Raw genomic sequence first — 23,603 nt, forward strand, 5'->3', positions numbered from 1 at the left:
CAACAAGTGACAGCTTAATTTACTTTATTTATCTGCTTTTGTCAACTAATCTACTAAATTTGATAAAATAACTCATTTGTATACTGCATAGTGTTCATTTAACTTTTGTTTACAACTATTTTTGTTTTAATTGGGTACTCCTTATGGAAAAAAGCAAATTCATCTAAGTTTCGATGAATTTGCTTAAAAAATTATATTTTTATGTGAATATGTATCTTGTATATAATTTGTATTTTTAGTAACAAAAAAAAAAAATCAAAATGTCAAAGAAGAAGATTATTAAAACAAGATGTGACACTAATGTGTGGCTAATTAGTCATCTATTACCAGTTCTAGATAAATTAAATACAAATAAAGTTGTTCAAGCTGTTTGCCCACAGTTCGTCTTGCCCTACATGGCCTCTTTTATGACTTAAAGACAAACAAAATGGAACTTTCACAAAGCTGTTCTAATACTATTAATGTGGTTTCACAAATTTGGTTTATTGCCAATGTTCCAAAAAAGGAATGCTATTGCTAAACTAAAAGTCTTGTATAACTTTTATATTAAAATAATAAAGATCAAGTTAAGATAAACAAGTTGAATAAGCTATTTAGGAAAGATATTCCAGATTGGCTGGCAGGTCTTTGTTTTGACACAACAAGTTCAAACACTGGTGTTCACATCGGTGCAATTACTATCATTCAGCAGGCATATGATTTATTATTTTTACTGCAGTATTTGACCAGTTTTTCCAGTTTTCAGGACCACAGATTGGAATATTTTGTTGGTTCAAGGAATACTGGAAACTTATTGACACTACCCAATACAGAACAATTGATGCTTTTGACATTGAAGTCAATTCTGAACTTACAGTTGGTGAATGTGTAATGCTAAATCAGAAGAAGAAAAATATGTTGGAATTCCTTAGGAATCAACTCTCCTATTTACCTGGAGCTCATCCAACTGACACTAATTGTACTGGGTGAAAATGTTGATGTGACTAATTTTAGTCCTCCAGGTGCCTATCATTGTGCCAGATGGATGGTAAAAGAATGATACCGTCTTAAAATCTATTTGTACTGTAGAAAATTCAGAAAATACAGAAAACATAGAACTACAGGGTCTTTGTCGTATCTGTCTTTTCATTATAATGATTTATGCAAAAGCCTGGCTTAAAGCTCTAAACAGTTCTGATGCTCCATACAATGACCTTTGTTATTCCAAATTCTTGAGTCTTATTTTGCTGTTGACGAAAAGGGAGCAGATATTGCAATTAAGAAAATGAGAGGACATACATGGTATTTGAGGGAGGATTTGATTGGACTTGCATTATTCTCTGACTTAGTTCCAAATAGCAAGAAAGAGCCTATGGTTGTTGCTCTGAAGAAACCACCAATGAAAACTGATCTCAGAATAGTTGATTCAAAATTAGTTGACCACTTTCAGGAAAAGGCTTTGTCAGATTTTGTTACTCAAAGATCAATGAAACTGTTCACTGCGCTTAAAATTGAACCAATTTTTCTTACTTATAATCCAGCTGCATGGTTTTTCTGTCCTGTCTATCTCACTGCCAAGCAAAAAGTAACAAGCATGAGAGTCATCAATGACTGTGCTGAGTGTGCTGTTAAGTTAGCAACAGACTTCAATAATGTGCTAACACACAATTGATGTATACTTGATTTCTGATTGTTTAATATCACAGAAAGCTCATGACTATTCCATTAAAGGAAAACTTTAAAGCAGAATAGCAAGTGATCATTCATTACTGTTATGAAAACTTTAACAACACATTGTATAACACACTTAAACATGTTGTAACATTTATATATAATCAAACTTATGGGATAGAATGTTTACTGTTTTCTCACCATTTTTGTTACAACTTTGAATCTCTTGAGGAGTTACTAAAACACATTATTTAAGCTTATAATTTTTAATTTTCCTGACCACAAACCACACCAAACTAGAGGGTAGCCCAATTAAAATTAAAAAATTATTTATTGTTATATACAATTTTGAAATGGTTTAATATATATATATATATATATATATATATATATATATATATATATATATATATATATATATATATATATATATATATATATATATATATATATATATATATATATATATATATATATATATATATATATATATATATGTATATATAAGTGAGGTTAGTATTGCGGTGTAAAATACAAAAACTCTTGTTCGTATGACAGTGCTCAATATTATCAAATAATAGAGCAACTTATACTTTATGTAATTAAATGAATAAAAACAATTAAATAGTGGGACTTAAAGTTTCATGCCCGAAGGCAATCATCAGCCGTGAATACAAACAAAAAATGTCAAAAAACCGTTTAAAAAACTTAAAATTAAATTCCGTAGAATGGATTTAGGCGTGATAAACAAATCTGAGTAAAAACAAAACAAGAAGCTATTATAGTTTACTAGTCTCCTGTGTCAAATAAAAAGAGCAAGAATTTCTTTGAATGTCGACACTGAGATACAATTTCATTCTTTTTGTTTAGTAAATTTGATTCACTATGTGATAAAATTACATATTTTTCATAGAGACAGAGGTGGCATATTTTTGTTGTAAGATTATAAGGTCTGCAACGTTTAATTATTCTCCATGTTAAGATAGGTTTTATGTTTTGATCTTTCAAGCTCCATACTTCCTTTGAAAGTTCAGTGTCATTTCTGTATTTAACTGAAGCAAAGAATTTTAGATGATTAGCGTATCTTAATTTAAATGATGTGTGACTAATACCAAAATATACTTTTTTGTTACCTTCATTATTAGTTGTAGCTTGGTAAACAATATTGTTGAACAAACACTGTTTGTTTAATGGATAAGTTGATTTATTTACACAGTTACATTGCTTGGTTTCTATTTGCTTGTTGTTGTGCAATATTTTATGATTGCGTGAGTTGATTATTGATTTCAGGTTGGGCATGCAGCTGTAACTAATCTTGATAGAATTTTGATTAAATATTTTATGAAGCTTGTGGCCTGGTGGAAAATGAAAATCTATAAGAGCCAGAAAACGGTTACCTATTTTTGTTTGAACATTTACACTGTACGAAGGGTTTTACAAAATTATATTTCGTTTGCGATGTTTTTTTTGTCCAATAAATTACATAAAAAACATTGTTTTTTTCACTCAAAATTATTATGTTCTCCAGGTATAATAAACTTGAATTACTCTACAAAAAATATACTAATACCAACAGAAAGAGACTTTAAATTAAAATTAATAAACAAGACAGAGTTACTTTTAAAAAAGATGAGATGGAAAGCATTATTTTTTATTAATAATGATCCAACAAACAAAGACGATCTGAGTTATACAAACTACGGTATTAAATTTGCAATGTGTCCGCCGCAAATAAAAGAAATGTCTTTATTTGAAAGAGACCTTATTAAACTAATTAAAACAATAAAGTTCCGTGATGTAAGTAACACTTTTCAAAACAATATGAAAAAAGATATTAAAGCTATATGTTTATCAGACAAAACCCTAATACAAGCTGACAAAACATCCAATATGTACAAACTATCAAAAGAGCAATATAACAAACTTTTAACAAATACTATCACCACCACATACAAAAAGACTAACCCAAAATTAAAAGATCAAATTATTAAAGAAGGAAAAAATATTTTATCCAACCACGAGGTATACCGAAAAATTGAAGTAAACGGATCATCCAAATGTTTCTTCACTTTGAAAGATCACAAAAAAAAACTTTGGTAACAACCCATCTGTACGTCTTTTGAACCCTTCAAAAAATGAGGTAGGAAGAATTACTTAGACAATATTATCTAAAATTAATTGTGAACTTAAAAGTAAGCTTTATTTATATCAATGGCAAAATACAAAAAATGTAATCGATTGGTTTAAAAAAATTGGCAGTAAACATTTACACAAGTTTCTAGTTTTTGATGTAAACGATTTTTATCCTTCAATAAACCAAAACACTTTAAACAATGCTTTGATTTTTGCTGAACATCATGTCATTATAAAAAGCGAAGATAAAGCATTAATAAAACATGCAAGAAAATCCCTAATTTTCAATAATGAGACAACGTGGATCAAAAAAAGAGGAGGATTGTTCAATGTCACAATGGGGGCATTTGATGGTGCTGAAGTGTGCAAGCTAGTGGGAATTATTTACTATTTCAAATTTCACAGCATTATAATAAGGAAGATTTTGGAATTTATCTTGATGACGGCCTTGCCGTATTTAAAAACAAAAACGGTTAGCAAATGGACAAAATTAAAAAACATATAACAAGTATCTTTAAAAGTAACGATCTACTCATCACCATCCAAGCTAATATAAAAATTGTAAACTATCTTGATGTTACGTTAAATCTAGATAACAACTCATTGCAACCTTACTGCAAACCTGACAACCAACTAAGGTATATCCACACTAACTCCAACCACCCTTCGAGCATAATTAAAGCAATCCCTCGCAATATCAAACAAAGATTATCTTCCATGTCATTAAACAAAACTACTTTCATGAATTCTACTCTACAATATGAAGAAGCTATTAAAAAATCAGGACATAACTCAAAGCTTATTTACCAACCACAACAAATCCAAGCACAAAAAAAAACATCGCAAACGAAATATAATTTGGTACAACCCTCCGTACAGTGTAAATGTCCAAACAAAAATAAGTAACCGTTTTCTGGCTCTTATAGATTTTCATTTTCCAGCTTCATAAAATATTTAATCGAAATTCTATCAAGATTAGTTACAGCTACATGCCTAACCTGAAATCAATAATCAACTCATGCAATCATAAAATATTGCACAACAACAAGCAAATAGAAACCAAGCAATGTAACTGTGTAAATAAATCAACTTATCCATTAAACAAACAGTGTTTGTTCAACAATATTGTTTACCAAGCTACAATTAATAATGAAGGTAACAAAAAAGTATATTTTGGTATTAGTCACACATCATTTAAATTAAGATACGCTAATCATCTAAAATTCTTTGCTTCAGTTAAATACAGAAATGACACTGAACTTTCAAAGGAAGTATGGAGCTTGAAAGATCAAAACATAAAACCTATTTTAACATGGAGAATAATTAAACGTTGCAGACCCTATAATCTTACAACAAAAATATGCCACCTCTGCACAGTGGGCCAGTAGGTGAACAAAATGGGAAAAATTTTAGTTGTCTAATCTTGAAAACCTATTTAATTTTAGTATCTACATATATTAGGAGAAATCTATTGATAATTTATTTATATTAAATCCCTTAGTTACCAGGACTCTAAGCATTTGAATATTGAGATAAAATAAAAAAATAAAAAAATTATAAATAAGTAATTAACGGTGACATCAACGTTGTGTTATATTTCAATTACATCTACGTTTTTGAAACAAAAAATTAGTACATGTTATTCTAGAGTATTTAGAGATAAGAAAAACCAATATGTGAAATAAATTTGTCATAGCATGTTATCTCAGTTATACTTTGAAAATCACAGATTTTCAAAGTATAACTGAGTATTTCTTAAGAAAAAAATTTCTTAAGAAACTTATTTTTTGCCGCACAATAACTAATAATTACCACAATTTGCCATGTGTTGTCTTATATTTATTTGAGCTATATGATGCTTCAATCGAGTTTTAATTGATTGCTCGTCCCCTTAAATCCCCGTTCAGATTTTATGTATGTTTTAACTTGGTTGCTATGGTACTAAATTTTGCATAGCAACAACTCATTTTTACATTAACGTTGTTTTAACAGTATTTTACTTGCGATAAATACACAATATTGGGGTATGTATTAAAATGAGATTCAGAATTCTTATGAGGTTAACTTTTTTTGGTTACTATGGATACCTTACTTTGCATAACATAGCAACAACATATTTTCGGTAGTTGTTAGTAATTTAATTACTAACACTGACAGTAATTTAATTACTTTCAATTTTAATTACTAACACTTGTAGTAACTTAATTACTAACAAGTATTAGTAGTCCAGGCGGCATATATATTATAACATTTTACTTTTAAATACAAAATACTTGTTACAATAATTATTTAGATATGGTTTTGTTAAACTTAGACATTCATAATTTTCTCCAAAAAAACAATCTTAGTATTTCAAAACAAAATATTACTGAAGATATATTAAAATTTATTCAGCCAAAATTTGCTGATTTTAAAGACGTTGATTTTAGACATGCTGTTCAACGATTTGTTTACTTGTATAAAAAAAAGTGGAAATCTGCAAACTATACTGTGAAAAATTTTGAAAAGAAGTTTGTGAACTGGCTTAATGAATATTTAATTGTCAGAAAAAAAGACATTGAACCAACTGCAAGTAGACGTGGTCGAAAACCAGTTGCATTTGATAATAGTTCTAATAAAACTAAAAAACGGCGTGTATCTTGTTTAATTGAATCTCATTCATCCAATGAATTATTTTTTGCTGCTAATAAAAAATTTAGAGATGAATCTGTTGTTATTGCTGCCAAGAATGTTTTAAATATATCAAATACAGATAAAGCAACTAAATATTCAGCAGACGAAGCACTGGCTTTAATAATTGATGCAAGTCTGACAAAAGCTTCCTATCAATTGATTAGAAGCGGAGCCTTGGAGAAAGAATATAACATCTACCCCGCTTACAATGATGTCAGAGATGCAAAATTGAAATGTTATCCTGCAAACATAACAGTGGAGGACTATTCAGATTCAGTTCAGGAACCTGTGCTAAAGCACTTGATATTGAACAACAAAGCAATAAAAACAATGACACTAACGTGTAAGGCTGGTTTTGATGGTGCTACTGGCCAAAGCATTTATAAACAAGTTTTATCAGAACCCGACATTAACAGAGATTTAAAGCGTGAAGAATCATTATTTATTACTTGTCTTGTCCCATTGGATTTGACTGGATTTAACAACAGCAACGAAAAGGTGCCTATTTGGAGAAATCAAAAGTCGTCCTCCACAGCCTATTGTAGACCCATAAGATTTGCATACAAAATGGAATCCAAGGAATCTGTGATTGAAGAAGATCAGTACATTAAAAGTGAGATAGAAAGCTTGGGCATGATTATATTAGAGGTTTGCGGATCTTTTATTGAAGTGAATTGTATTATTGAACTTACAATGATTGATGGGAAGGTTCAAACAATATTATCTGAAAAAAATAACTCATACCAATGCTGTTCAGTGTGTGGTGTCTCTCCAAAAAATATGAATAGTCTTGATATCCTTAATATAGATTATACTAACAGAGAGTTCAAATATGGTCTTTCCAGTCTTCATGCATGGATTCAATTTTTTGAGATGTTATTGCACATTGCATATAAAAAAGAAACAAGAAAGTGGCAAGCAAGATCTAAAGAACACAAAGAAAAGGCATCTGTAGCTAAACAAAAGATTCAGACTGATTTTATGAAAATGGAAAATGGGACTTGTTGTTGATTTCCCTAAAAGTGGTGGTTCTGGAACAAGTAATGATGGCAATACCTCAAGGCGTGCTTTTGCAGCATATGAACAAACAGCTGAAATTCTGGGTATTGACCAAAACCTTATATTCAGATTTTACATTATCTTGGTAACGCTCTCTTCAGGATATAAAATAGACTGCTTAAAGTTCAAGGATTATTGTTTTGAAACTTTTAAACTATATGTGTCCCTTTATCCATGGTATTACATGGCTCAATCAGTTCACAAAGTATTGATACATGGACATGACATAATTAAAAGCCTTACATTACCCATCGGACTTATGTCAGAGGAAGCTCAAGAGGCTAGAAATAAAGACTTTAAATCTTATCACAAAAATTTCAGCCGAAAAACATCCAGAAAAGCAACAAATACTGATCTTATCAATAGACTCCTAGTTTCCAGTGATCCTGTTATTTCATCATTGCGTAAATCAACATCACACCAAACAAATCATAAAGCATTTCCTTCAGATGTTTTACAATTACTTAAACAATCTTCAAACGATATTATTGTTTTATAATTTTTTGATGTAATTTAAAATTGATAACATTTTCTTGCACTATTTTTTGCTTTTATTATTCCTAAAACATTATTTACCTAAATACTCAATTGCTATTCAATATAGGTGGGTCAAAAATCCGATAAGATGTTAAAATATCAATTTACCACTTTGTAACTAAGGAAAGTATCCGGTAACTAAGCAATATAAGTATCCATAACAACTAAATTTAAAAAATTATCACTTTTGTAAGAAGTGTGATCTCATATTGGTACTCATGCCAAATTTAGTGAATATAGCACTTATAAAATATCTGCAGATAACAAAAGTAGGTTGTTGCTAAGCAAAATAAAGGTATCCATAGCAACAAAATAAAAAAATATTACCTTCATAAAAAGCGCAGACATCATATTAGTACTCATACTAATTTTAGTGAATATAGCTCTAATATTAAATTAGTTGTGAACTTTGTCCAGTAAAAGTGCATTCTGGCCCACTGTGCTCTGTCTCTATGAAAAATATGTAATTTTATCACATAGTGGATCAAATTTACTAAACAAAAAGAATGAAATTGTATCTCAGTGTCGACATTCAAAGAAATTCTTCCTCTCTTTATTTGACACAGGAGACTATTAAACTATTACAGCTTCTTGTTTTGTTTTTACTCAGATTTGTTTATCACGCCTAAATCCGTTCTACGGTATTTAATTTTAAGTTTTTTAAACGGTTTTTTGACATTTTTTGTTTGTATTCACGGCTGATGATTGCCTTCGGGCATGAAACTTTAAGTCCCACTATTTAGTTGTTTTTATTCATTTAATTACATAAAGTGTATATATATATATATATATATATATATATATATATATATATAAATTATTATCAATACGTTTATCACACATTTACATTTTACTAAATATAAACTAATTAAACAAACAAGTTAATCAATTCAAAACTTATCCAAAAAATAAATTCGTAAATTATTTATCATATATAATTTCAACAAAAAATTGGATAAACAGAAATGACATGGAAAAAACAATGAGCGCAATTACTGTAACTTTTTTGTTCATGTTTTTTCAAGCAAGAATTATTAAATTTTTTTTCCTCATTATTTCTCATAATTATCTCTCTTTATTTCTCACACCTTTTAAACTAAACTTAATTTTCAGTTAAATGGAAGTGGAGGAAGTATTACCATTTTGTTTATAACTTTTTATTTAATTATTCAAAGAAAAAAAAGTATTAAATATTTTACAAATTACATCAAATTTAGAATTTTATTCTAAAGAAATTCTTTTAGTAAATATAATTGCACAATTTTTTCCTGATTTGTTTATTAAATATTCTAAATGAATAAAATTAAATTAAATTTTTTTTTTTATCAACTCAGTTATTACTATTGCTGATTTTGTAAAAGTAGGTTAAACTAAAAACAAAAAACAAAATAAGACTATACTTTAGCTTTTAAAACTTAAATAGAGTTCAAAAAAACACATCAATTTAAAAATAATCTCAATTTTAAAAAGGAAAATTTTTATTATACATTTTAAATACTTTAAAATTCAATTGATACTTTAATTTTTGTTTTATGTGATAAAAAAATAACAAAAAACTTTAGCTCTAAAAACTAGAAACAAGAAGTAGAAATGTTGATGTTTTTATATCCCTTGAAATATTAGCTTACCACTATAAGTTATGCAAATGTTTCATGCATGTGATACTTTCTTGGTTTGTTCTAGAGTGCAAAAAACATTACCCAGACCACTCACCAAATGTAATAAAGTTGTTATAAATATATTTTACACAACACATTAGAGGCACACAATTTGGTAAAAGAGCAGTGTTTTTAATACTCATTTTGTGTAAAACTTTGTTAGTTTAAATATATTTTACTAAATTTTAACTAAGTAGATTTTTGCAAATCTCACCTGATTGACAGTTTGAAGAGCATACAAAATTGCTTTATAAACATACATACATACATATATATATATATATATATATATATATATATATATATATATATATATATATATATATATATATATATATATATATATATATATATATATATATATATATATACAAATTAAATTTTGAATAGTTTAAACAAAGTTTAAAACAACAAAACATTAAAAATATTTACATTAATAATGTATATATGCTGCATAATCCAACAATAATTGAATATTTTAATATCTTGCACTAGAACAGCATGCAAAAGTTAACTCTAAATAACACCCTTCTTTCATTAAAAGTAACTACAGAGTTGCTCTTGATTTTGAGAATATTCTTCAGTCAATTATCAATCAAGTATCAATTTTTATGAAACAAAATAAAACTTGTTTTGTTTTGTACTTTCTTTTTTACAAAATATATAAGAAAACTTATGGTTTTTTGTATATCGCTTTTTCTACAACTGTATCGTACGGTTTTAAGACACTGTTGTTTTCTATATTACATCAAATATTTTTTCAACAAACTTTTTCATTTAATTTTTTATATTTGATAATTGATAATTTTTTTAGTTTTTTTTTAATTTTTTAATTTTAGGTGTCCCAAGAAGACCTTTGGTCTTATCACAGAGCACAGCCAAAGAGCATTTGAAAGGAAGTTCATGCCTCCTTCCTTACCGATGTTATAACACCTGCCCGGTAGTGGTGTTAAAACATGGATCTCTAGCTTCTGAGACAAGTACACTAACTCCTCCACTACAGCTGCTTAAAAAGTTGATTTAATTATAGATTAGTTATTAATATTAATTAAAAATAATAATTATTATTGATAATTATTAGATTATAAAGGCATAACAGATGATTAAAAAAAAAGTTTTAATGAAAAGTAGTTCTAAATTGGGATGGAACCTTCTTGAAAAACTCAAAACATGTAATATTTGGGCACAAAATTAGTAGATGATGAACAAAGAGTTTTAATAAAAAAGCAATAAGCTCATATTCGGCTGCTGTAAACACTTGAAATACATTGTAGAAACAAAAAAACTTTAATTGGGTTGAGGTCTTCTTAAAAAACAGCAAACATGTAAAACTTGTAGACTTAATATCAGACTAGGTTGATGTAACAAATAGAAATCAAGGTTCTGTTTTGGGACCAATGGTTTTCGTTAAATTCATTACCAACCTACTAGTTCACATCAAATCAGTATTTGCAAAAAATGTCTGCAAAAAATTTCACAAAGCTCATAAAAGTTGCCAAAAACAATTATATTAAACAATGCTACATGAAAAAAAAATGTAAAGCCAAGTATCTCAACCCTAAACCAATGAAATATGATTAATTAACAGCAAAATCAAATAAGACAGAACAATCAATGATCAATGGTTTTAACCTGACTACAGCTTTATGTAACATAACACAATAGAAATTTTCCAAGATAATTTTTACACCATTTTTGTTTAAGATTATGGGAAAACTTATTACAAATAAATATGATATCTCAAATTTTATACTTTCACCTAATTTAAAAAAGGGATAAACTTTTAATAAATTGTTTTAATACGGCTCTTTTAATAAGTAATTATTTAAAACTTAAATCATGCATTTTATCTAAAATGTACGTACCGCAGAAGGATAATCTGTAAGGCAAGGATACTCATTTTTTTTAAACATTTCCATACTGCAGTCTGAGAAACCGGGTCTGCTTGACCTAAAATTAAAAATTAAAACTTTTTACCTAAAATAAAAATAATACAGATAAATTGAGATAGCTAAGGTTTTTTTAATTAATTTTTTTATTTTAGAGAAAAAACATAGTTTTTCAAGAAAATTTGAAACTTACTTTTCTCCACCCATAAAACATCCCCTTTTTGTTAAACATTTGCAGGTTCCTGAAAAATAAGTTTTTCAATGCTGTAGCTAAAACAAGTTACAATAAAATATATTGTTTAAGCAAAAAGAAACATTAAAAAACTTGAATGCTGAAAACTATGCAAATTATGGAGCATATTGCTAATTATGCAACTTCAACATTAAAGCAGTGTTGAATTCATTAATTAATGTTTATTGAATCAGATTTCTTATAGTCATAAAATCAACTCTTGATTATTAATAATTATATTTCAAAAATAAATAAAAAATTCTCAAACTAAAAATCTGCTGACTGAAATGTGTCAAATGCAAACTAACTGACTATATTCCTGAAAAAACTGACTACACATTGAAAATCACCTTCTTTTTTGAAAAAGATGGGGTGGGGGAGCAAACAATAACATTTCTTTTAACTCTATTCCTGCACTTTTATTTATTTTTTACACATTTCCACAATATTTAATTCTATTAAAAGTAATTGCTCATTTTTGACTTGCATAACATTTGTCTTATTTATGTTATAAAAAAAAACCTTTGCTTCCATTCTATTGTTACAAACATAAATATGCATAAAATAGCTTTCATGGTAAACAAATATTGATCTCTTCAAAGAGCTTCCAAAGCAATAATAAAAAACAAAGTACTGAATACTCAAATCCTGATTCACACTAATCATTAGTTCAAAACTATGATATTTTCATACATATCCATATCTGTTACCAACCATTTTTCCACACCTTAATACCTCAAAGCCATTCACCTTGTTTTTGCCTCTTTATTTGTAAGAATTTTTTAACTAGTCTAAAGCATTCTGCAATAGCATTCTGAAATAATAAAGCATTCTGCAATAGCAACATCGCTTTTTTTTTCTAACCATTTGCTTTCACAACTCTGAACATGGCATTAATTTTGTCCTCTGAATTTTGCATCTCACAAAATATCTTCTGCCTAAATGGTTGAGCTTTGTATACAGTCTGTTTTGTCTTGCAATTTTTGATTACCTTGTAATTACCAATGTAATTACCGATGTAATTACCGATGTAATTAGTGGTAACCAAACGATACAAGAGCATATCTTAATTCTCAGTTTTTTCCATAACTGATTTTTGTAAACCATGTATTGTAAATGATAAATACCTGAGTATATAAAATTATATGCTTCACCTTCAATAATGCTTAGCCCTAACCCTTTTTTATCAGATACTCATTCAAAACAATATGTGATTCTACAAGAAATTGCAATACCAGTACCTCTCTAGTAATTGTAATCCCAGTACTTGTTCATATTTGCACTAGGTTTTGCAACTGCCTGTACAGGTACAGAGATTGTAATACAAGTTTAATACCAGTTTACCAAATAATTTTTATTCAAATTATCTGGTAAACTGGTATTAAACTTGTATGACACCTGTAAAGACACCCTTTACAAAATTTAAAGGTAATTTGCATTTTTTTATTATGTATGGATTGCTTGCGTTTTTAAAATAATTAAATTGCTTAAAAATGTAACCATTTACATGTAAAAACTTTTTGATTCCCTAGTTGAACAATTTTGAAAAGTAAAATAAATTAATTTTTAATTTTATTTACTTATTATTATAAGCATCAACAAAGTTGTGTTTTTATGGTTCTTTAAAACTAATTAATTTACAGTTGAACTCTTTAATTTCTTGTAAATACAACCCTCTGTTTTTCTGATAAAAAATTGTGATAAAATTCAATTATGAAATAGTCCTTCCTTATATAACTTTAAAAATTGAAAATGCTTCTAATCTCTTAGGACCAACATAAGTGAGAACACCTGCTAAGAATCTTCAAAAAACCCGAAAAATTTTGTAAGCCTTTATTAATGATAAGTTTGTCTGGAATTTTAATTAAAAATGGTTAAAATATTAAACAATAAAAAAAGTTGAAAACTCATTTAAAATATTAAACAATAAAAAAAGTTGAAAACTCATTTAAAAAACCATCAAAGAGGAACATTTTCTAATGAAATTGTATAAAAAATTAAAATGGGAAAACTTTTCACCACCAACCTCTCTTACACCACCAATCTTTCCTACACCACCAACTTAACCTGAACCTTGCTGGAAAATGTTGCTGTTGTTTTAAGCATCAAACTTGGTGATGAAAAGTTTTATCAATGAGTAAATTGTTAATTGATAGTTTTTTCTAAACACTTAAAAATTGTTCAACTTAACACTAATGTTACTAATATTACTAAGATTATACTAATGCAGACATTAGTATAACTGTAAGACCTTACAGTTTTATTTATATCTAACCTAATGGTCTTTAAAAGTCAGTTTTTTAACTACTAATTAATTATTTTAAAAAAAGAGTTTGAGAAAAGAGAAAGGATAAAAAAAAAAAGACCAACAGTGAGAAAGTAGCAAAGTTTTAGGAAAAAGCAGCAAATTTAAAAGAGAAGAAGATATTGGAGATACAAATTACACTTTCACAGGTGCGGTTAAAGAGAGGAGACCATACTTCCCAAACTAGAAGGACGTCAACAATCTAATCAGAAACCTAAATTTTACAAGGTCAAATGCTGAGCTTGTGATATCCGGGCTCAAACAGTAGAGTTTGTTGGATAAAAATAACACAGATCAGAGTCACAGCTTAAATTTCACAGTTTCATTAAACATTTCCCAACTTCTTCAGTCAGAAAGATGGGCTGTACTTCTGAAACAATGTAGCCAAATTTTTGAGGCTATTGATATGATATTTAATCCAGTTGAATAATGTCTATTTATAAACACATGTTGTTTTACAATGGAAACAACTAGTGGTTGTTTCCAATGGTTCACTATGTGCATCTCAAAGACGAAACCAATGTTAAGATATTACTAAGTGCCTAAAAGTAGGAGGACTAAAGATCAGAAGCTTCAAAATAGATTTTGTTCAAGGTCATTTCATAAAATTTCCTTGTATCTTTTGTGAAATTAATTTCCAGGAGAACATGGTAGCTTACTCAGAGGAGCAAAGTGAGCGCTTTCATCAAGATATATCGGACTAAACACATCTTTATCAAAGATGGCATAAGTATGATAGGAAACTATTTTGTGAAATTGATATGCAGTATGCTTGCAAATATAAAAAACCTTAAAAAAGTATAATTGGAATGTCAAGAATCTGTTTCTAACTAATGATGAAAATAATCTTCCTGTTAAAAACAATACTTCCTATTTCAATATTTCTAATATAATATGGTAACATACTCAAAAATTATTTACTAGTTTCTAAATTAGCATTATCTAAACTTTCCACTCCTCCCAGCTAGAACACATACATTGGACCAATTTATGCAAAACCATCTCAAACATAGACTGTTTTTTCCAATGCAAATCCAAGGTTGATCTAATGTCGTATTTTTAACAATAATATAGATAAAAAGCCTATAATCATCGCAACAAAAACAGCTTGCACAGATAGATCGATCCAGCATAAGTAAAACCATTGCAAAACTTGATTGTTGTTACGATCACAGTTTTACATACGTTTTTGTCAAGTTTTAATAACCTAATGTCGATTCAATGGATACGGGTTAAGGTTGACCCAATGTATATCACCCAACATTGATTCATTGTATATGGATCAACGCTAATAAAATGTATACAACCCAACATTGCAGGTGCAAAAATATAAATCTTAAATTAAATCTTCCGTAAATATTAGAATATCAAACCATATGCAAAACAAACATCATTAACATGTGTAAATTTGATTGACAACAGTAATTACTTCTAACTAGTCACTTAATAGCATTCTCCATTTCTATTTATATTTAAGGTGTATATATATATACATATATATATATATATATATATATATATATATATATATATATACACATATATATATATATATATATATATATACATATATATATATACATATATATATATATATATATGTACATATATATATATATATATATATATATATATATATATATATATATATATAATCAATGTGCATACTTTCTGGTCTCCCATATTTCATTATTTACAAGTGTTTATCATTAAATTTTTTATCAGTTTTGTATCAGTTTAGTACAATTGTAACTATACAATGATGCTTATCAATTGTAACTGAATTTGTCAATAGTAACTGAGTTTGTTCTTTTTATTGTAGGCATTATGAATGTTCATCGTTTTTTGATTCAACAACATTATGAGGAAGGACTTACGGATACTAAAATATTCAAATTAGTAAAGGTGCATGGAACTACTGAAAGGTGTGTTTATTGAACTATCCAACGGTTGCGTGAAACTGGTGGTGTTAAAGACTGTGAAAGGTCGGGTTGTCCTTGAACAGTTCGAACCCTAGATCGTATTAAACGAATACGCGACAAAATTCAGAGGAACCCTGAAAGGTCAGCGCAAAAATTGGCTCAGGAGGAAGGAGTACCCAGGGAGACAATGAGGGAATTATTGAAATTAGACCTTGGATTGAAACCTTATTGCAAGCATAAAGTTTATGGATTGACTGCAAATCAAAAGCTGGCCAGGTTACAAAGATGCAAAACGTTGTTACGTCAGTATGGTCATTGTGTGGTACAGAACATTATCTTTTCTGATGAAAAGTCATTCATGATGGAACAAAGTTTTAATGTTAAAAACAATGTCGTGTGGTCAACATCATTAAAGGACATACCTCAGTCTTCAGGAACAGTTCAGCGGTATCAGAATCAAAGTTCAGTGATTGTATGGGCAGCAGTGTGTAGCAAAGGAAAATTGCCATTGGTCGTTATCGAACGTGGCACCAAAACAAATGCAGTATCTTATCAAGAGAGTGTCCTGAAGGCAATTTTGCAACCAGAAGCCAATTTTTTATATCCCAATGGAGACTGGTGTTTTCAACAGGATTCAGCACCAGCTCATACAGCTAAAACAATGCAAGAATGGCTCCAACAGATTTGCCCTAAGTTTATTGCTAAGGATGAGTGGCCTCCGTCCTCTCCCGACCTGAATCCAATTGATTTTTGCGTGTGGAGTATTTTGGAGTTCAAGGTCAATGCTAAACAACATCCCAACTTGGCCTCCATGAAACGAATGATGATCCGCGAATGGGAAAAATTTCCTATGGAAACCATTTGTGCCGCCATACAATCATGGTGTCATCGATTATCATTGACAGTGGACCGAAAAGGAGACCGATTTGAATAATTCTTGGTATATTTACACTACATATGTTACTTGATCTGTTACTGTAATTTCAGTAGTTTATGTATATTACATTAAAAATAAATTGATTGTGAAGTACTGACAAAACTTTCCGGTCACCCTATATATACATATATATATATTTATATATATATATATATATATATATATATATATATTTATATATATATATATATATATATATAAATTGTTCTTCATTATTTTTACTCCTAGTTCTATTTTACAACTTGGTACATCTGGGTAAAGAAAAAATAAAATATGCTATGAAAAAATGTATATAAAACATTGTTAAACCTGCTCTAACAATTTTAAACTTGATAAATAAAGTTTTTTTTGCTCTACTTTACAAATATTCCCATAGCTCTTCAAAAAAGCTATTTTGGGCAGTCATCACACAGTGCAGGCTTCAGAATCAAAAGAATCAATGCATATTTTGCCAATATACAAAACACTGGTAAGAAAGACAGCATAAAGTTCCTTAAATACTCTTCTAAGAGGTTTTGCGAATAAAATTGTTAGCTCCCGAATAACGAGAAAGAAAAAAAAAAAGAAGCAAAAATAAGAATAGTCAAATAGCGTAGTTTCTTTTTCAAACAACTAGCAGAAGCTGATTTAAATCTTAATTTCTGTATTGTTCCAAAAGTCATTTAATTGAGTTCTCTTTTAAGTTTACATACTATAAATATAAACAATCGTACACAAATTTTTTTTTAATGTAAATACACCTCTCCAAGGCCGAGAAGAACGTTGAGCGGAGAAAAAAGTTGAGCGCAATACTACCAGGAATATGGTAGGGAAGTACTGAATAGGTTTAGCACAATAATGCACATTTCTAAGTTTTAATTATATATAATGACTGTTAACTTTTACAGACTGTTAATTTTGTTAACAGTATTCAATTATATATAATGACTGTTAACAGTTGTAATAAAGTTGTAATAAAAATGACATAAAACTTAATTATACAATCACATACCTTCATCATGACTAAACCCCATATTGTGTCCGAATTCATGGCCCAATACAACTGTTGGACCACTTATGCTGTCATAATCCCACTGTGTTTAAAAATTTAAAAACCTTAAAAACTTACTTTCAAGACAAATAAAATAATACCAATAAACAATATTAACATCAGAGCATTTTCATAAAGGTAAAACAAATTAAGTCTTTACTGCATTAACACTGTTAGCGTTTCCACCACACATAGAGTTTACCCAAGCCATTCCAGCACAATCTGTCCAACCTTTATGACTGCAAAATATATATATATATATACACATATATATATATATATATATATATATATATATATATATATATATATATATATATATATATATATATATATATATATATATATATATAAGTATATATATATAAGTATATATATATAAGTATATATATATATATATATATATATATATATATATATATATATATATATATATATATACATATATACATATATACATATACATATATATATTATATATATATATACATATACATATATATATACATATATATATACATATATATATATATATATATATATATATATATATATATATATATATGTATATATATATACTTATATATATATATATATATATATATATATATATACATATATACATATATATATATATATATATATATATACATATACATATATATATATACATATATATATATATACATATATATATATATATATATATGTATATATATATATATTTATACTTATATATATATATATATATATATATATACATATATATATATATATATATATATATATATATATATATATATATATATATATATATATATATATATATATATATATGCACACGCATATACATAAACAAATAAATTTAAATTTATTCTACAAAATAGAGTACTCGATGTTCTTAAAAAAAAAATTAATAATAATTTTGAAAAAATAAATTTTCTTTTTGATTTTACACGTTGTTACTTCAAATAAAACTCATTAGAAACTTTCTATTTATTTTGTAAAGAAGAGTCTTATTTGACAAGCACTGTGTAAAATAGAAAAAATATATATATATTTTTTGTATGTTATATATATATATGTTGTATTTTTGTATATTATATATATATATATATATATATATATATATATATATATATATATATATATATATATATATATATATATACATATATATATATATATATATATATATATATATATATATATATATATATATATATATATATATATATATGTTGTAAAAACATTCTTTTCAAAAAAATGCAAAAAAAAATTGTTTAAATAAATAAATTAGTCTTTTTTAAATTGTATTTTTTCATCATTTTATGAATTAATTAGTAAGTCAAGTTAAAAAAAAAAACTTTTAAACAATTCTTTGTAAAAATAAAAACAAAAAAAAATAGTAAATCATGGGAAGATTTAATTTTACTTATTCATTTAAAGTAACTTAAAAAAATAAATCTTTCAAAAGATTTTTAGAACAACATGGAAAAATATTTTCAAACATTTAAATTTAAAAAACACCTACCTACTAAAAAAAATTTAAATAAAACATATAGTTTACACATAATGCATTTATTTTATACAATCATTTATAATCAATTTTTGATTTTATCTAAAGCTTTCACATAAAATAAAAAAAATCAATGTAAAAAAAACGTAAAAAAGATCAATGATTAAAAGTTATTCCCAACGTAACGATTTTTTAAATTGCATTTAAGTTGATAAAACATCAAAACAGCCGTTGCCAAATTGTAAAAAACAAAAAAAATAACCGTTGTCAGTTACAGCGTTAAAATTCAAGTCCATCTAAAAAAATATACAATATTAAATTGCAACTATTTTATTAAAAAACAAAAATCTGCAATGAAATATTCTAAATAATAAGATAAGAAACTACAACTTCTTTAGACTAACGTTAAATAAACTGAATAACGTGACAAAGATAACTCGGTTTCATAAAACTGTTAAAATTAGATTTTAAAAATTGGATCGGACATTGTTTGACCCAAACAAGTTTTGATTGGATATTTTGTCCGGAACTTTATAAAAAATTAAATTGAGCCCTGTTAGTGGAAACAAGAAATGAGATTGATGAAAAGTTCTTAACAAACAATTCAACTTTGTCTTTAGGTGAGGTAACAAAACTTGAACAATGCAAGAAAGGAAGAATATCAGATTTGCCCTTATTATAGACACTGTTAAACATTCTCCAGAAATCTCTGGAGCCTTTTTTTTGAGATGAACTGTTTTGTTATAGATTTAGTTTATATATATATATATATATATATATATATATATATATATATATATATATATATATATATATATATATATATATATATATATATATATATATATATATATATATATATATACATATGAGACTTGAGGATTCACAAGAAAACCAGGAAGAAAGCATGAAGCAAAAAAAGGTTTATTAAAAGATTAATCTAAAGAATAATTTGCCAAATTTGCTTTATAAAAGTAAATCTTGGAATGACAGTTGCAAAGTGATCTCACATAAAAATTAAATGCAGTCTGGTTTTGATAGAAAAAGTAATTAAATCTTCAAAATATATAAACTATAAAGCTATATAAAATTTTAAACTAAGAAAACTTATGCATGATTAAAAACAATGAAACCTTTTGCAAAAAAGACTTTTCACAGATGCTAGGCCAGTATACTTGACATTATATTTCACAGATGCTAGGCCATATACTTGAATTTTTTAGCAGCATCTCATCAACTGAAATGTTGCTAACAAATTCAAGTATATTTAGACTGTGAAATTTTCTCTCAGTTTTCATATATGGCACGCAATCTGCTCCTGTAGTTTGAAAATTACCTTAAATTACTCATAAGACTTAGATATTTAACTTGCATATAAAAAAATGCTTGAAGAAACACACTTGTCAAGCATTGAAAAGCACAATATTTCTACAATATTTTGGATTCTGCTACAATTGACTACTTTTTGAAGTCTCAAAACTGGTATGAACAAAAGGGTGTCAAACTGGTAGCTAAGGAAGCAAATCCTTTAAATTGCCCTTAGCAGCAAATTATTGAAAGTTACTAGTCAATTATAAAAGGAATCTTATTGAAAAGCAAGAAACTAGATTCAGATGAAAAAGACTTTAAAAAAGCGGATTGCTTTAATAAATATAATTTTAAAAATTATTAAAATCGATACATTTTTGCTATCAATTGCAAAGTTATAAAAAAAAAAAAATTAAAATTTTTACAGTTTAAATTTTGTTTTAAAAATAGATAAGATAGAATAATCAATATTAAAAACACTAGAAACAATAAGACCTTCAATACGAATAATGCAAAAATAAGAACAAATAGTAACATTAACGTGCAATGGATTCCTAAAACAATCCTTAAATCAATGGAAAAGATGATGTTACCCCATCAAGAGCAGCACTTATACTGTGATTTATGAAAAAGATTCGCTAATTTTAATAACATTCAAAAAAACTAAATAAAATTTATAAAAAAAGACATACAAAATCACAAGTAAATTGATAATTAGTATAAAGGTCCAATCAATTTGAGTTTTTGCAGCCTGTAATATAAAACTTGTTTCAAACCTACTAATTATAAATTCAGTTTAATTAAGATAGGCCTTTTAAGATAGGCACTGGATCCAGATCTCTTAAAATAAACTTTTTTATAAATTATAGATGAGCCCTAGATTCATATTTATATTTTTTATTGTATTTAATACACAAATATGACATAAAAATTTTAAAATTTTTTGCAGTGATAAAGCGTGTACACGAAATAAATATGAAAGTAGAAAAACAACTAAAAAAAGTACTAATCAGTTTTTATTTTGAACCAAGTAATAATTTTAATACAATAATATAAGAAGATCAAACGTTAAAAAAAAATTAATTATTCCTGTGGGAATCTAATAAAATTTTGAGCTTTTGCTTTAGTGATACCCATAAACTTGCGCACAGAATAAGAATCAAAACTATTTGACGCTTTTTTAAATGATATTTTAATATCTTTAATGTTTCTGCAAAGCTTTTTTGTTTTTTTCATTTTTCTTTTAATAATAGCCCAGTATTTTTCAATAACTTTCAATTCTGGGCAGTTTGGAGGATTTTCTGTTTTAGGCACAAATTTCACATTATTCTTTTAATACCATTCCATAGTTAGTTTACAATAATGAATTGAAGCTAAATCAGGCCAGAACACAGGTCTGTTATTGTGTGATTTAATGAGAGGTAAAAAGCGTTTTTGTAAACATTCTATAACATATATTTGACCAGAAAGTGTGGACTGAGAAATATAAGGTGCTGATTTTTTACCACAACTGCAAATAGCTTGACAAATCAAAGCTTTTTTAGCGAACTTGTCAAGTTTTGTGTATTAAAATTTCTTATCTGCTTTTCCTCTATATTTGGCAATATAATAAATAACACCAGGAATTTGTTGATGATCGTACTTAATATAAGCTTCAGCGTCTTCAATAATACAGAAATATTTAGAAATAAAACATACAACTTTCTGCCGCAAGTTCTTGCACTTTTTTGTTGAGTTTCAGAACGGTTGGGCACTTTTTGTGCTTTGAAAGAATGAAAACCATGTTTGTTTCTAATTTTTGCAACAAAACTATGAGAAAATCCATATATTTTTGCGCGTTCCCTTAGTGAAAGGCTTGGGTTATTCTTAAAACTGTTAACCAGTTTTCTAACTAGTTTTATATCTTTAAAACCTTCCTTTCTTCCACCACCAGATTTGGGTTTGATCAATTTTGTTTGAGAAAAACATTGAATAACACGACTAACAGTGTATAGATGTATTTGCAACAATTTTGCTATCAAATTGTAGCTACTAATAGGATTTTGTAAATCATTTTGCGCATAATTTTTTCTCTTACGCCTTCTTCTTTTATCATTTTTAAAACTAATTTCAAGTTAAATCCAAAACCTATTTTTTTGAAATCACAACACGTTGTAAACAAAATAAAAAACAATTAAAAAGATTTTAATACAACCACTGAAAAAAATGACGTGCTTATTCCTTCACATTTATTTTGTGTACACACTTTAAATCAAAGGTTCACACAGGTTAAGATAATTTGTGTTCCAAATCACCTCTATATTAACAGCACCTTTTAGTAATCCTTAATTATATCAATCTTAAAATTATCTATTTAATAAAAACTATTACCTTAAAAACATGGCATCATCAAAATCAACATCTTTAAAAGATGAAGTCTTTTTTATCACGTTGTTAACATAATCTCTGAATGAGTTTAATTCAGCTCCACCTGTTGTAAAACGTGTAAATGCAGGTTGATTTTCCTGGATATCAATTGCAACAACTACTATACGTACATTAATAGCTTGATATGCCTATGAAAAACCAGTTTTATTGTTGTTTAAATAAAACTAACTATAACCATTTTTATTATTATCTAAAATATTTTTATTTATCTATACACACACAGTTAAAATCACAGTTAAAAAAAGTATGAATAATAAAATTTTTCACTACATAAAAATAAAAAATAAACCCTGGAAATAAAAGATTTGATTTTATATGAAAAAT

At 27.0% G+C, this 23,603-nt stretch overlaps 1 protein-coding gene across 3 annotated transcripts in view; it reads right to left on the reverse strand.

The window, feature by feature from the left end:
- LOC100205261 (uncharacterized) overlaps positions 1 to 23,603 on the reverse strand; it is a 98,773-nt gene that overhangs the window by 41,332 nt on the left and 33,838 nt on the right. For all 3 annotated transcript variants that reach the window (XM_065791390.1, XM_065791391.1, XM_065791392.1), the window contains 5 exons: positions 23,223 to 23,407; positions 18,186 to 18,264; positions 17,987 to 18,068; positions 11,793 to 11,841; positions 11,576 to 11,660 (listed from right to left, as the gene is read on the reverse strand). In XM_065791390.1, coding sequence (XP_065647462.1) covers positions 11,576 to 11,660; positions 11,793 to 11,841; positions 17,987 to 18,068; positions 18,186 to 18,264; positions 23,223 to 23,407 — 480 coding nt within the window. The remainder of the gene's footprint in view (positions 1 to 11,575; positions 11,661 to 11,792; positions 11,842 to 17,986; positions 18,069 to 18,185; positions 18,265 to 23,222; positions 23,408 to 23,603) is intronic.

Source organism: Hydra vulgaris, chromosome 02, assembly GCF_038396675.1.
Source record: "Hydra vulgaris chromosome 02, alternate assembly HydraT2T_AEP".
NCBI lineage: Eukaryota > Metazoa > Cnidaria > Hydrozoa > Anthoathecata > Hydridae > Hydra > Hydra vulgaris.